Genomic DNA, 16,422 nt, shown 5'->3' with positions numbered 1-16,422 from the left:
TTTTGTGTTGATTAATGTAGAGGGAGACTTCTATAGTATTTTTGAATCTACACTGCCGTTCAAACTTAGAAATGTCCTTATTTTTGAAAGAAAGGCATTTTTTTTCAATGAAGATAACATTTGAAAAAAATCAGAAATACAGTCTAGACATTGTTAATGAGGTAAATGACTATTCTAGCTGGAAACAGCTGATTTTTAATGGAATATTTCCATAGGGGTACAGAGGAACATTTCCAGCAACCATCACTCCTGTGTTCTAATGCTACATTGTGTTAGCTAATGGTGTTGAAAGGCTAACTGATGATTAGAAAACCTTTGTACAGTTATGTTAGCACATGAATGAAAGTGTGAGTTTTCATGGAAAACATGAAATTGTCTGGGTGACCCCAAACTTTTGAATGGTAGTGTATATCAGTCAATATGCTGTTTGTGTCTTATTGTCTTGGTTTTTTGTACATTTTTTTATGGAAGGTTGTGCAGTTTTATGTGGCTCCCATCGTTATTAGTAGTATTTTGTGTGTTCCTGTGATCCCTATTAATATATATAGTTGATACAGTTATTGATTTGGTTGTGTTTTATTAGGAACAGAATTTTTGCTGGTCTGTTTAGTCAGGATGTGTGGATCTTGGGTAGATTAGCAGCTGATGCAGCAGAAGTTAACCTGTTAAAGAGTTCTACATAGCAGGACACTGTAGCGCTTAAAGGTGTCGGCTTCTGCAGCTTTAACACTAATCACACCACCAGTCCGAGACGTTTCCTCCAGCTAAGCACAGGATAATGTGATAAATGATTCACTTTCTAGAAAGAAAGAAGAAAAAGAAACACTTCCACAAACAGACAGAATCTTCACTGAGTCTTGGGCCAATAAATGCCACCACTGAACTGAGGAATACGGCTTTAAAAAGCATAAAGTAAAAAAGGTTCCCTTTCATGAGGCTCCTGAGTGTTTGGAGCCGAGCTGCCTCCTCTCTCCTCGCCCCGGGGCAGGCTATCATCTTCAGTGACACCGGAGGGAGGGCAGACCCCACCCCAGCTCTGCCGGGCTGAGGGGAGGATGTAAAGGGATGAGAGGCCGCGGTGGAGATGGAGGCTCTGCTGCCGGCCCGGTCTCTCAGGTCCAGCTGCCTCTTTGATCAGCGGCCGCCGACCTCCATGTCTCCAGAACAAGGATCCGAGGCCGAGGGGAGGGCTGCTGTAACCCCTCCCCACAGCCCCTTGTTCTCTCCAAATATGAAAAAAGGGTTAATTGTATTTAACAATATGCTCTCTAACCCCCCCCCACCCCAACATCACCGCCGCCCTCCCCTCCTTGATTAGAATTAGAATCACATCTGGCTCCATGTTCTGTCCCTCATTACTGCTGAATCTCATTACAAGCGGCTCCCGTGGGAAGGACACGCCGGGTTTTTAAGCACACTTTCTGCTTTCTTCCTGCCTTCTTGCTCATCTCATCTGCCTCTCGCCGTTTCTTCTCTTCTGCGTTTACATTAGCGGAAGTCCTCATCTGAGAGAATGACTGAGCACCACCCTCCTCCTCTTCTTCCCAGAGCTTGGAAATTGTTTTACAGTGCCAATTAAAGTAGGTATGTTGAGTTTTTTCCAGAGTATGTATTATTCAGAGTGTATTATTTGTTGCACTCAAGAAAAAGAAGAAAAAATCCCCTCACTAAAATAGGACTAGCAGAGTAAGTTCCACTTACTTGCAATAAAAACTACACCAAAGGTTCAGAAATATAGTCAACATGAGGAAAATGAGGGAGCTTATTTATGGTGCCCTGAAGTCCTACTGAATAATAAAAACCTCCACATATAACCACGTTTTAAACTTTGTTTCTGTGCACCCTTGTGCAAACACTGTGTCTGACTGGGAATTAATTTTAGAGAGGGGGAAAAATAAAGAAATCTGTAAAGTTTGACTCCAAAATGTTTTACCTCAGTAAAATATTCATTTAAAACCGCGGCAGGGGGGAAGCTGCTGCGCTTGCGAGTAAAAGAAGAGTTCCAACAAATAATCAAAGCCTTTTATTTGCACTTTTAAGATACCAATATAAAGTAATAAAAACTTAAACAAAATACATGAAATAAAAATACTTTAGCAGTGATGTCTGACTAAATTGGACCCAGCGTCAGAGCGGGGAGCTCTGAAGGTCGCGGGGAAGCCCTGAGGTTTCTCCGATCTATCGGATCTAGATCATCGGCGAGTCGCAGAGTGTGCAGGATGCCTGCAGGATCTTCTTTATCCACTCTGGATCTGCATGGAAAGGAAACAGCATTTATAGTCAGGATTTATAAACAGGAAATGATTAAATATACATAAATATGAGGGGAATTTTTACACGTTGGACTCATGGTTGAAAATGTCTCTGAGTCACGTTTCAGTTTAAGTCAAGACAGCAGTTATTCTATGCATTTTGATTGCACCAAATCATCAGAAATCTTATTAAGGGATCCACTGTGAGGATGATGATGCATGATGGTTGTTAAACTGCAAAACCTGTTAGGATCCTTCATGAATCCTGACATAGAACAGAAAATTTGACTTTCTTGATCTTCGGTTTTAAACACTGAAACCCATAAACAGTTAAAAAACTTTAATCTTGCAGACACACATTTCTGAAAGTCCAAATACCCATAATTTTTACTGACAGATGAAGCCACAGTGAAGTAGTCAGTGTTCAAAAAGGGTTTACTCTTAATAGTAATTGCTTTTCTTTTTTTTTCCAAATGTGTAAGAATGCAAAATTCTGTAAGATGTTCTTGCATTGATGCTGGGATGATGCTGATTTTGACAGATGCCAAACCTGCACAGACCCGTCAGTCTTTAGCTCAGATCAGCTGGAACGACCTGGCGAGTCGAGCCTCAGGCACTCAGGCAACACTGATAAAGACCTGAGATGCATGTAGCAGCCAGATGAAGCCGAATCCTCAAACACTGCAAACAGAACCATGTTTTTACCTCCTAACTCCAAGCACTGCAGGAACCACAGCTGGCACTATACAGCTCTTCTATATGTCATTATAATAATAGTTTAGTAAACTATTGGTGTCAGTGTGGATCTTAATTGCACCCGGCGTTGCACCATTATGATAATGCACTCACTGTGTGTCATGAACAGATGTGCAGTGCAACAAATAGAGCAGAAATATCTGAAAACATGCCAAATGTTGCTGTTTTCTACATTTATGTTGAAGGAATTCATGCTAGTTTCCAAATCCAACAATGAACCAGTGAAGTAATGGCCAAAATGACCAGAGAAACGACTGACAAATCCAATCGATCAGGTTGCAAACATTCATCAGTCATCTCTGGCAGTCGGTGCTGTTACTTGCACTAAGACACACAGGCTTTCCACACTTTTTTAAAAAAAACAATGCAATTTAAACCTGAGGTAGGAAGAATTTCTTGACATCATTGGACCAGAACGCTATGCTAAAATGTCAGTATTTTGTAATTCAAGTGGTCTATAAGAGGAAACCAGACTTCTGCACCTCATCTTGGCTGTTTTCAGATTTTAGAAAATGTAGCTTCATGCCAGTCACATTTTTTTTTTCACCTGTATCAGATGAGACAGCAAAACAGTATTAATTTTCTGATTCCAGCTTCTTAAATTTGAAAATGTTCTTGTTTCTTTCCTCCTCTATGGTAGTAAACTGAGTATCTTTGGATTGTGGACAGATCAAGACATTTGAGGGCACCATCTTGGGCTTTAGGAAAATCTGATAGATATCTTTCACCATTTTTGGACATTTTAAAGACTAAATATTGGACAGATTCAACGATAATGAAAGTAACCATGAGTTGCAGCCCTGGTCGACAGCAACCAAGGTTACAATGGCAGAAAGTTTTGGAGGTTTTGATGGTTTAAAAAAACTGACTTTGAGTTTAAACTCTGAGTGAAGCTACAAACAAATGTCGATGTGTAGTGTGACTATTTTTGTGTGTTTTACATGTGTTTATGTGTCAGGTGGGAGGGGCTAAAGACAAAAGGGGAGGGGCTACAAGAGGAATTCTATTTTTTTTTTTTTTTTTAAAGTTTTGTGTTTTTCTTTCGGTTCTTTAAAGGTTTCTGCTTGTTATGGCCAAAGTATCAAATAATGAAGGGGAACCAGTAGGGACAGTACTGCCAACAGTTACTTATATTGGTTTTTTAGCATGTCTGAGCATATATCCCTAGTTTCTAATGGTATAATTATTGCAATAACTGCTTTCTGGACCTGGCTAAGTTTCAAACAATGGATAGATTGATTAACCAGTTAAAAAAAAAAATAGTTGTTATTTTCATTTAAGGTTTTACCAGAAGATCTTCCAACCAACTGTAGCTCACAGTAATAACAGTGCTTGATATTGGAATTCAAACACTGCCCTCTTTGGCAGGCAAAAGACAATATTTAAGACTTTTGTAAACTACCTTTATGACCTTTTAGTACTTTTTCAGGCCATTTTCAGGAAACTGATTTAAATAAAGAGTTTTTTTACGACCCACAGATACATCAGACAACATGTTTCCATACATTACATACACATTCATACATTTGTCTTAGTTTCCATCCAGCAGCTTTACTCTAACACCTGTGTTTCTGTTTGCACTCTTTATCTGGCAAGTGCTAAGTAGAAATCTAGTAATACATGTGAGAGAAATCAGTGTTTTCATCCAGCTCAGGAAAACAGGTTTTACTAATCCAGATTATCGTTTCAGAAGTCATTATATTGCAGATAAACTGATTCCTCATCACTGCTTGCATTCGTCCATTTCAACCTTCGCAGATCGTTTTGTTTTTGCTTTAACACATTAAATCCTGCAGAAATTGACAAGAAAAAAGCAAATATTACACTAAATGTTTTGTTAATTGCTGCGTTACCCCTAGAGGGCTCACTTTAGAGCCTGTAAATGCACTTACATGCCTCCCTACTGAGCTACACTGGACCAAACTGAATGAAGTCTCACACAGATCGTTTAATCCTGCACCAGTACTCATAATTCCCCCGCTACAGTGAAAACTGGAAGCCTGCCGTTCATCCAGAATGTTGGTATAATGAGACAGAGGAGACACAAATTTCAAGCCTCAGCAAATACACAAGACTGAGCTTTGTGACCAGAGACTCAACTCTGGACTTTCAAGGAAATGCCAGCTAATTTCTACAATCATTCGCGTGTATTAAGTTTTCAAGTGGCTCAGTATCCGACGTGTCACGCGCTGATCTGAGCGGCAGAGCGGGACGAGGGCTGACGTTGAAGGTGACAGGAGGAGATGGCTGATCGAGAGTGTGACTGTGAAATGGAGGTGGAGGGAGATGGGAAGTGGCGCTTACCCTCAGGCTCTGGCAGTCTGGCGATGCTATCCAGCAGGAGGCAGCGTCTGAACGTCAGCGTCTGGCAGGCCTGGTATGACAACACACACCTGGAGGAGACCGGCAGAAATACATTAGAGAGCTGGCTGGCAGGGATGCACTCGCACACTCGCACACTCGCACACTCGCACACACACACACACACACACACACACACACACACACACACACACACACACACACACACACACACACACACACACACACACACACACACACACACACACACACACACACACACACACACACACACACACACACACACACACACACACACACAAAATGCAAAAGTAGAGCAGAAACAGCATCGAACTGGAGTTGACGGGCACAGATTTCCCTCTTGGTGCCCACCAGAGGCTCCACAATCAAGCAGGAGAGAAAAAACAGGAGACATGTTTGAAAGACGATATTTATGAGAGGATGAGAGTGGTGCATGGGTAAATATCAGAAGGTGGGAGGCTTGATTACTGCTCTGTGAAGATAAATAAACCGTCAAAGAAAGCATTTGGCATTAGGATTCAACTCATGTCCCGACTGTCAGGCTCTGACCTGTGCTTCCTGCTAATAAAAGCGTCTTTAGACATTTCAGCTGTGGAAAGTTAAGGAATAATCTGCGTACCTGAGCCACATGTGTCCATTTTTACATGTGGCTTGTTTGTGGTCCGTGAAGGGCAGCACAGTCTGACACAAGCTGCAGCGCTCTGAGAACGTCTGCTTGTTCATCTTCTTCTTGATGTGGCCAATCAGGACCTGAAGATACACAAACAGAACAAGAGGGTGGAAGCGAAAGCAAACACAACACCGAGTTCATTTCCAACTTGTCTCATGGCAGCAGAGAGGCGGCACCAATTACCTCTTTTCTACCAACACCGTTTGGAGACAATGCTGGATCTTAAACCAGTTTTCTGCGTGTCAACAGCCAAAACACCTATTTTTGAGCAGCAAAACTGGTTCCAGAGTGGCACCAACACTTTGCTGCTGTACAACCACAAACTATTTGCATCTAAAGATGGGGGCAACCAAGTAAAACTTCCTTCTCTATGACAGTAAATTTAACATATATGGGTTGTGGACAAAACAAGACATTTGAGGGCGTCATCTTTGGCTTTAGGAAACGCTGACTGACTTTTTTCACCATTTTTGGATGTTTTATAGACCAAATAATTTAATAATCAACAGATTCATTGACAGTGAAAATAATCATGAGCTGGAGCTCGAATAATAGCAACGAAGATCCCCCTTTTTCTACCAACACAGTTTGGAGATGGTGTTGGATCATGAACCAGTTTTTTGCCAAAGAGCCTGCTTTCAAGCAGCAAAACTGGTTCCAGAGTGGCACCAACACTTTGCTGATGTACAACCACAAACTATTTGCTTCAAAATATGGGGGCAACCAGCAAAAACTTCCTCCTCTATGACAGTGAACTGACATATTTGGGTTGTGGACAAAACAAGACATTTGAGAGCGTCATCTTGGGCTTTAGGAAACTCTGATTGACTTTTTTCACCATTTTTGGATATTTTATAGACCTATAACTAAATAATTGGAAGATTCATTGACACTGAAAATAGTTGTTGGCTGAAGCCTAATAAAGTGCAACAAAGCTCCAGCAGCTGGATGGTTTAGTGACTAATACCCCTGACTTTGACATGGTCAGGGCACATTTGTCCAGTGAGGACCCTTAGGCAAGGCACCTTAGTCCTGCCTACCTACCTTGTGTTGTATCTGCTTAGATGTACATCACTTTGGGTATCTGGTAAATTATCTTGTAAACTTCTCTTTTCCATCTCTGCTGGATCTTGAACCAGTTTCTTGCATGTCGACAGCTAAATAAACTTTCAAGCTTCAAAACTAGTTCCAGAGTGGCACCAACACTTTGCTGGTGTACATCCACAAAGTATTTGTGTCAAAACTGGGAGAAACCACAGCTAAAACTTTGTGACCAACATTTTTGAAAAAAGAGCTTCAGTATGGACAAGAACTGAAGCAGCAAACTGGGTGGAGTCAGTGTTTGTATAGTAATATTAGAAACAATATCGAGCCTAAAGTGGAGTTCACAAATGCTGACTGCTGTTTACAACCATCTTTATAAGCAGATTGACAATATGAAAACGTTAAACTACAAGGAATATGAGATAAATATTCAAATGATCTGCTTCCAAACATCCGAACTAAGTAAGTCAGTCATTTCTTAGCTAACCTGGATAGACTCACTCAATTTAAGGTGCTTTAAATGTGCACCATGCAGCTGCAATATGTTGGATTATCTAAGTATCACTTTGGGATTTGCTAACACAGTAAAACGTAAAGTCAAATTTGAACAAAATAGATCACGACAGCAAAGTGAGGAGTTACCAGGTGAGTCTTACCTCTGATGCTCTGTCGTTTGTATCTTTGGATAGATAGTCCACCAGGCCACAGGTCGGGATGCTGATGTTCTGCGCCAGCCAGGTGTTGAGGTAAACCACTCCCAACACCTTCTTGATGTTCTCCCTCATCAGGTGAGTCTCCACAGCGTTGATCCAGGCCTGCACCTCGGCCCTCTGCTCTTCCTCTTTAATGCCACCCACGCCTTCCTCCCTCACAGTATCTTCGTAGTCGTTTTCTCCTTCCTCCTCTTCATCTTCCCTTATGAACACCTTGCTCTCCTCGTGCGAAGGTTTCCAGCTGTGCTCCATCTGGGGCATCTGTAATGCCTGGTGAAGTATACGCACCAGAAAGAGCTTGAACCTCCACAGGTAAGGCGAATCCGCTTCCTGGATCTTCTGATCGAGTTCTTCCTGCAGCGACGCAGGGATGCACTTGTTTTTCAAAATCTGCCACCTCACCAGGTCCAGCAGGTCGGCCAATTTATACAAGTTCTGCGAAGGAGACTTGAGCAGTAGCGCTGCTGCAGTTTCCGGCGTTTTCAGGGTCACAAAGTGAACCTGGTAAGTCCTGCTGATTGGATGAAAGTTGCCAACCATTCCTTGCGTGCTGACGATTGCGACATACGCTCCGTTGCGGCTCACTGCGATCCCGTGCATCCTCCTCCCACTGAGGTTCTCGGGTCGCAACATGTCCTCCTGTTTGAAAATCAAAGTGTTCTCTGTGAATGTCGGCGTCAGCTTTTTAATCAACCCGTCTATGGAACATGTGTAAACCGCAACGCCGTGCTGACTGACCGCTAGCGAGACCACAGGAAGTGAGTGCAGACCGGCCACGTGGGAGTTGTGTACGTTTAGTCCGGCTGGTGAGATCATGAGCAGACACCAGAAGACGTAGCAGCCGCGTGAAGCAACGATGAGGCTGCAGCAGGATTTGTGGATCGGGTGGATCATCGGGACACATTTGAGGTTTTCCACCGCGATCTCGTCGCACTCTTTCCAGAGGATGACGGGGTGTCGGAGGGTGAAGTAGCCCTTCACTCCCGAAAGACTCACCGGCATGATCTTCACTGGTCCCACCTCGCTGCCAACGATCAGGCCGCTCATCCGACGATCTGCGTTTTCATATTCCCACCAGGCCAAGTCGCTGGGTCTGGCCACTCCTGATTCTATAATGTCGTAAAACAAAACATCTGCTCCGTTTGTGAAGGGCAGCACAAACTTCCACAAAACAAGGTCGCCGTTTTCCATTAAGACAGCCAGAAGAATCATCTCCACGTCCAAACACGTGTTGTCCGGCTGAACCTGTTTGATCGTGTAAATGCTCGACCACTCCATCCTCATCGGCGTCTGCATACGAAACCGCCGCTGCAGCTCGTCTAAGTCCAAGAGGTTTGCCTGCGGCGGCTTGTTGTCTTTTTTGGCGTATCCTCGCTCCTTTAGCCTCTCGCTGTACTTTTTGGTGAGATCGACTAACAAGTTCCACTCGAGACGCTTGTGGCTGTTATAAACTGTAAGTCTGTGGTCGAGTGTCAGGCAGGCGAGCAGACAGCGCCCACTAGCGTCACAACCCAGAGGAGACCAGCTGGCATATTTTATTCCTCTGTGCACGCCTACTGATGGGTGGATCACTCTGTCGGCCAGAAACTCTTGCCTTACCGAGGGGTCTGGATGTGTCGAGAACTTCTCTATTGCTTGAGCCAACTCTGCTGAAGGTCCCACCTTAAAAGTTAGAAACAAATAATCAAAGTTAAAGGTGAGGTTTAGGAGAAGTCAGGAGGCTTTTTCAGTTGCATGTGCAAAAATAGTTGCATCTGGATCGAGGACTAGATTTAACAGCAATGGATTCATCAAAGAACTTTCATTCATCGAATATTTGAGATACATTTTTATCTGCAATGTGATATATACAGTTCTGTCTCTTTTGGCAGAATCACTAACTTCCACTGTTAAATTTTATCCAGTGAAGTTGCCAAACAATATGTACAGGAAACATGATAATTCTAAGAGTGATTTAGGGCTCTAAATAATATCTCTTGTGATTATCAGGTAATCTGTCAATTATTTTCTTGATAAACTGTTGTGTTTACAAACCAAAAATGTGAAGGGCATCCAGTAGAGCTGCTTATATAATTGCATATTAACTTCAATCACAATTTTGGCTTCTTGCAACTGAATGAACATGTTCAATTGTGATACCAACATTTAAAACTCATGCTTTGCACATAGACAAGTCCACTGCATATCAAATCAGGTGCTTCCTAAACTATCAGCAAGCTACCAAAGAGTCAGTTGAGTTGAGATTTATGTCAGTACTGCAAAGTAATGGAGCTAACCTTTTCAACGAGGAAAAAAAACACAAACTGCAGAATGGTGGATGCATCAAGGCCAAAAAGAATAATGTTAACTCACTAAATCATCATTTTTGTCCAGCGACAACTCAGGTACCCAAAAAAAGCAAAGATACACAATTCATCACTGTATGAAGTGAAAGCAGCTGTTGATTTAATTTTCAGTGAAAAGTTTCTAAACTATTTTAATCCTATTTTGCTTCTAGAAGATGAACTATGAAAAATATCCAAAGACATGTACATTAGCAGGGATGTAGCACAACATGGAAGTAAGTCAGTGGGCTGGTTGAATGTGGAAGTGCAAGAACAAATATTTTGTCCCTAAAAAAACTTCTGAATATTGATGATAAATAAGTGAGATATCAGTATTAACACCAATAATTGTACATTTTTATTGCCCACTATAATTTCAGAATACAAGAGATGATAGACTACTATTGGTTCTTATACTCAACAAATTAGACTGCCTCCATTTAAACTTTTCAGTCGGATATAACAAAGAATAATATGAAATCATCACTATTAAGAAGCTTTAACCAGCAATGTTCTTTAATCTTTAATCAGCTAATCATTGCAGCTCTGCAGTGATTAAAACCTAAAATCCACAGTAGGTCAATACATGATGAGCAGGAAAACAGCCTCATTGTCAAATAAACTGAATTAACCGGACTCAACTTCTAAATTATTTCTCTTGAAGTGGGATTATTTTGTTAAATGGCTGCTAAGATCTTGCAGCTTTACCGCACATAACACAGATAGTATGTGGCCTCTAAAATCCAAGTTCTGCTCCCAGCTCAGTAGACCTTCTATTTAAAAGCAGTTAATCATATCTACAAATGACAGCTGGAAACCAACTTCGCCTGTCTGCTACTGCGCCGAGTGGATTATAAAATTCAGCTGCATCCAATGTTGCATCTGCCAAGTGGATTTTTGGAGTGGAGACGAACCTATAAACACATATTTACTGAGTGGAGCAGCTGCGCAGAGACAAATTTACCACAGCAAAATTGTTTCTCTTTTCATTAGCATTTGTATTCTATCGCTTTAATTATCTTTCTTTCAGTTTAGTAAACAATGAAAATACAGACATCCACCACTGCCAAACTAATAGCACACAAGTGGATATTAGCTTGGCTTTGTTTCTAAGGCATGTGTACAAGTAGCTTAAAGCTAGAATATGCACAGTATTCCAGGAGCGTTTCTTCTTGTATCTGTTGAAAGTCTCCTTAAATCCAGACAGCATTCAATTAATCAAGTCCTGAGATAATAAAAGGAAAAAAATCTGTCATTTGTGTCAGTTGTAGGCTTGTAAAAACCCCTTTCAATCAATGATTTGTTGGTTTACCTGCCTGTCTAACCATGTACCTGACATCCTGTGCTTTCAGTGTACACAAAGGGAGTCTTACACAATAAACAACACTGCAGATAGCTTCAGAATGGCAGACAATTACACATGTGGACAAAATTGTTGGTACCCCTCAGTTAATAAAAGAAAAACCCACAATGGTCACAGAAATAATTTGAACCTGACAAAAGTAATAATAAATAAAAATTCTGTGAAAATTAACCAGTGAAAATCAGACATTGCTTTTGAACCGTGTTCAACAGAATTATTTAAAAAAATAAACTCATGAAACATAGAATTTTTATTCATTATTACTTTTGTCAGATTCAAATGATTTCTGTGACCATTGTGGGTTTTTCTTTCATTAACCGAGGGGTACCAACAATTTTGTCCACGTGTGTAGCAGTTTTAGTTTCATCTAAATCTGCAATATCTTGCCCTGCTTACAAAACCAGAGGCGCCTCCAAGGGGGAACCTGAAGTCTAATTGGTCAACCTGGATGGAGGTTTATTCACTGACGCTTCAAACTCCAAGTTTCTGTGAATGCAACTATAGTACCGAGTGAAAGCAAAATTAGCTTTATAATGGCAGTAGGGCTGGGCGATAAATCGATTTTATCGATTAATTCGAGTTTGTACTTAATGTCGATTTGTTTTAATGAAAATCGATTTTCTCATCAACATCCGCCACCAACGCCTTCCCGCTGGGCTCCCGTAGTTCAGAGTGCGCCCCCCCCCCCAAAGGCTCGTGTCCACTAGATGCTATTTTCCCGCACGGCAACGCACCACATCTGAAAATCGCACGGACGGCGGTCACTACCGGACCACATGGTCACATGACAGCGCTGAGCAACAGCTGGCCGCTACGTGGTGACGTCACCGAGCTTTCAGCTGGACAGTGCGGCAGACAAGTCGGATAAACACAGCGGCTTGGCTGCAAATTTTCCCTTTTATTTCAAAAAACACGTCAGCGAAAAGTATTTCTGAAAGCATTTGAAGCGAGAAATAATCTGCAGCAGCTGAATCTGTCCTCGTTTTATGTCACCGACGCCTAGTTTATAAGTTTGAGGACAGTTTCACGATGCGGGGAATCTCCGCACGCCGCATCCAATTTGCATAAAGTACAAGTCCAGTCTAATTTATGCAAATGAGCTGAGGCCTTCTCCAGGTAAACACACCGGATCGCAGCGGGAAACGTACTGCAACCGGACCAGCATGCCACGTGGCGCATTTCCAGCTGCGATCCAGTGTGTTTACCCGGAGAGGGCTGCAGCTCATTTGCATTAAGTAGACTGGACTCTGGCATGAGGAGATTAGGTAGGGGGTAAAAAAAAAATCGGATAAATCGTGAATCGGGATTTTTTGTGAAAAAAATCAGAGATTTTTTTTAGGCCATATCGCCCAGTCCTACATGGCAGCGTAGCCACTCATGAGCAGTTTGGAAACACAGGAGCTGAAGTTTAGTTTGTTGCTTCCAGCTTTAGTTTAGCTTGTTGATTAAATTCCTGCAGCATCAGACAGCAACAGAATCCAAAGAAACAGATGTGGATGCCTTTAGGTACAAAACCTTAACAATTATAAATTATCCTCAACACTGACACAGGATTGGACAGGATCTAACAATAAATGACTCTGTACTTCTCTAAACTTCAAACAGGTGAACTAGCTCACAGAATCACCTCCAGTTAAATCATCTTTTACACAGCTGAGTCCTGAGCTCAATACTATATGACGATAAAAGTTTAATATGTTTCTTAAAGTCAAACTAGTTTTCTGTCGTATTCTTTCTTTGTATTCTGCAGATGTTACTATTTCACAGCAGGATATTTGCAGCAGTGACAATCAGTGTATGGATGCGTTTCATAATCTTTAATCAATAGAGTACCTATCACCAGGTAGTCGAGTAACAAGGAAAGCATATTTTATTGTAACAAAAGTTGCTGTAATTTGATAAATTATCATTTTAATTTTCAATACTGTAATCATAACAAACTCTGGGCGATATATTTAATGTATGGCTGCTTCTTACAAAGTCTATTATGCCTCCTTTGTGCACTTTTTTCTTCCTCAAATAAACCGCAGTGTGTCCTCTTGAACAACAGTCACCCAAATAGCCAAAATGCTGTAAACTGTAGCTTCATGAGGTTATGCGCATCGGACGATTAGTAATATGAACTACAAAATAAGAAACCAAAGTATATTAGTGGGAGATTTCTTGACTCTGACACTGACTATATACAGTATATACCTCTACATGACTACAACATAAAAGAATTACTGAAATTCAACTAAGAGTCAACTGGTATTTTTTATTATTACTCACTACAAAATTACACTATTTAAGCTCAAAGGTGCTAAAAGGAGTCATAACAGTGATATGACAGTAACAAATAAAATCAAAGTGTATCATAGTGCAATATTTGGTCATTCAAGTCAGCCGATGAGAGAATATCCTGTTTTTCCCATTTTACAACACTGTACACTCGTCATGTTGCTCTGTATGTTTGGGTTTGTACCGCTGAGAACATGCAATTTGAAAACATCTTCTTTGATTCTGTGATGTGCACTTTAAAAAAGTATTCTACAGACTATTCACATTATCAATTAATCCAAACAAAAGTGCACAAATCAAACTGCATTTTCATATATCTCAAAGCTCTTGTGGAACAGAATTTTCTTCATCTTTCCTTTCATGTCTTCTTAATCAACTAGATTACTTTGCAACTCGGGCAGACAGAAACTGGGTGCAGTTCATGAACATTTAATGAAACTTTGCCGATCATGGAGAACAAGGTTAAGTATAAAATATGGAAATTGATGGCACTACACTAGAATTAAATCGTTTACATGTACAGATGAGAGACAAATTAAAGGAAAAAATAACATAAAGTGCCTTAGATATCCAGGATTCTTTCCTCTGACTTTATTAAATACCTGCAGCATCAGACAGCAGTAGGATCCATACATGCTTCTCCAAAGCGAGAGAGACTTACAGCATTGACTTTATTGAATTCTTGTGATTATAGAGCAACAACAACTTTTCGATTGATTTGCAGTGACTGTTCCCTCTATGGGGGCAAGTGAAGCCAAGCCATGCAAGCAAAATGCCCCAAAGAGCAGAACAGAGCCACCAGATGTCCTCACTGTAGGGGCCAAGAGTTCAGGTTTTCCTTTCATTTGGAGTTTGGTTAACTTACTTAGCTGTCTGTAGAGGAAGATGTACTATTCCCTAAAACAACATACGGCAGCGTGACTTCTCAGCGTTGCACCCAGCTAAAGGTTGATGTGCCAGTCTCAGTGTTTACCCGCTAAATTTCTGTAAACAGCTACAATGCATAAGCTAAGGTTATGTAGCAAAGTTACACGGTTCGGCTATTTATTTAATTAAGTTTGCAGTAAACGTGGTTGTTTACCCTCAGCTTGTGGGCTTCTGTCGGGAGGGGGATGGAGGTCCTGTGCAGCGTCAGGTCCTGCTTGCTGCTATGGATATCGCACACCAGCTCCATCACCGACAGGGAGCTGGAGGTGCACACGGCCAGGCGGTGGTCCTGCGACCAGGAGAGGGGCTGCAGCCCGCAGACCGGCGACATGAGGGGGACCACGGGGTCCCGCTTCAACGGCACAGCCTCCGGGCCGAAGAGCAGCCCGTCCTCGGCGTCTGGCTCAATCTTTATGGTTACATTCGTGGGCACCGAGTCCGAAGAATCACACGGACTGGCAGCCGCCATGTTTTCACAGTGGTGGAAGTGACGTCAGGAACGCGGGAGGAGGTACTTCCTGCTCTGATATCAGTCTCACTGTGAAACATCAAGAAGTCACTGATTTTATAGTTTTTATTCTCACTTCTTTCATTTATACAGAACGTTTAAAACAGAGTGCTCCCCAGCAGTGAAATAAAATCGGGGTTATTAATTAGATTTAATATTATTTACAATGTGAATATACCAAAGTAATCTATATATGAACGACAAAGATTCTGCAAAAATATGTAATACAACTTTACCCGTGAAACACTGAAAATAATGGCAAGAATATGTAAATTAATGATATTTATTGCCTGATTTAATTCCAGTTTAACAATGCATTTTCATAGTCACATTTTCAAAGAACAAAGTGCTACTTGTAAAAATAGAGATTTTCTATCGGCGCATTATATGCACAATTTTGGCGTATTTTTTGTTTTTGCTTTTGTTTTTTTACAGTCAATTTCTCAATGAATACCATTAATACATATTTCTGTGACTTTACAAGACTGTATCTGTAATTAGGCAAACCATGAAATCTGTAAAAAATAATAATAATAATAATTAATGTAAAAAATACAATTTTTATCTTTGATATACAATAAAAAAGTTAAGTAATGACAGATATATCTAATTTTTTGCTGATTTAATTAAATACAATAAATACTGTCATTTTACAGTGATATGTAAAAGAACAAATTAACATTAATAAAAATACTGATCTGACTGTTTTGTTCATTATTTACAGTATTTCATGGTTAACATACAAAATAATATTTTTCGATGATTTTACTAGTTATTATCTGTAATTTATCAAAACAAGGGGAATGTGTGAAATAACAGTAAATGGCTGAAAAAAGTGTTTCTGTTAAAGCCTAGTAAAAACAATGTTTGTTTTTTATAGTGATGGCTGGATTTAAAAAATAGATAAAATAAAATAAGATATAAATATAAAAAATAATGGCAAAATATCCTCCAAAAATCATCTAATTATCTTTCATACTTTGTCATGGTAGTTTATTATAAATACCAAATCATCTTGCCAGTGTGAGTAGCAACAATATTTTCTTTTCAATTTAAACATTTTTATTTAACTGCTGGAAAAGAGACTAAAAGGGACTTAAGGGAGGTGGACTCCTGCTGCAAAGTAAATACCAGTTATTAGGTGGAAGCCACGAGCTGTTAGTTTCATACCAGATCAATACATTTCATTAAACTTATACACAGAGCTTTCAGTTATCAAGATACACTTATTCTCTGAAGAGT

General features: G+C 40.6%; 1 protein-coding gene across 1 annotated transcript; it reads right to left on the bottom strand.

Annotated features, from left to right (window-relative positions):
* Positions 1-2,008: 2,008 nt before the first annotated feature.
* Positions 2,009-15,180, bottom strand: gtf3c4 (general transcription factor IIIC, polypeptide 4). The gene is made up of 5 exons (XM_023290065.3): positions 14,827-15,180; positions 7,722-9,440; positions 5,971-6,101; positions 5,313-5,401; positions 2,009-2,252 (listed from the first exon to the last, which is right to left on the bottom strand). The coding sequence occupies exons 1-5, from the start codon at positions 15,139-15,141 to the stop codon at positions 2,188-2,190; spliced, it is 2,319 nt and encodes a 772-aa protein (XP_023145833.2). The 5' UTR covers positions 15,142-15,180; the 3' UTR covers positions 2,009-2,187.
* Between the last annotated feature and the right edge of the window lie 1,242 nt (positions 15,181-16,422).

Source organism: Amphiprion ocellaris, chromosome 17 (genome assembly GCF_022539595.1).
Source record: "Amphiprion ocellaris isolate individual 3 ecotype Okinawa chromosome 17, ASM2253959v1, whole genome shotgun sequence".
In the NCBI taxonomy this organism is placed as follows: domain Eukaryota; kingdom Metazoa; phylum Chordata; class Actinopteri; family Pomacentridae; genus Amphiprion; species Amphiprion ocellaris.
The sequence above is the reverse complement of the archived record's forward strand: the minus strand, read 5'-3'. Positions and strand labels throughout refer to the sequence as shown.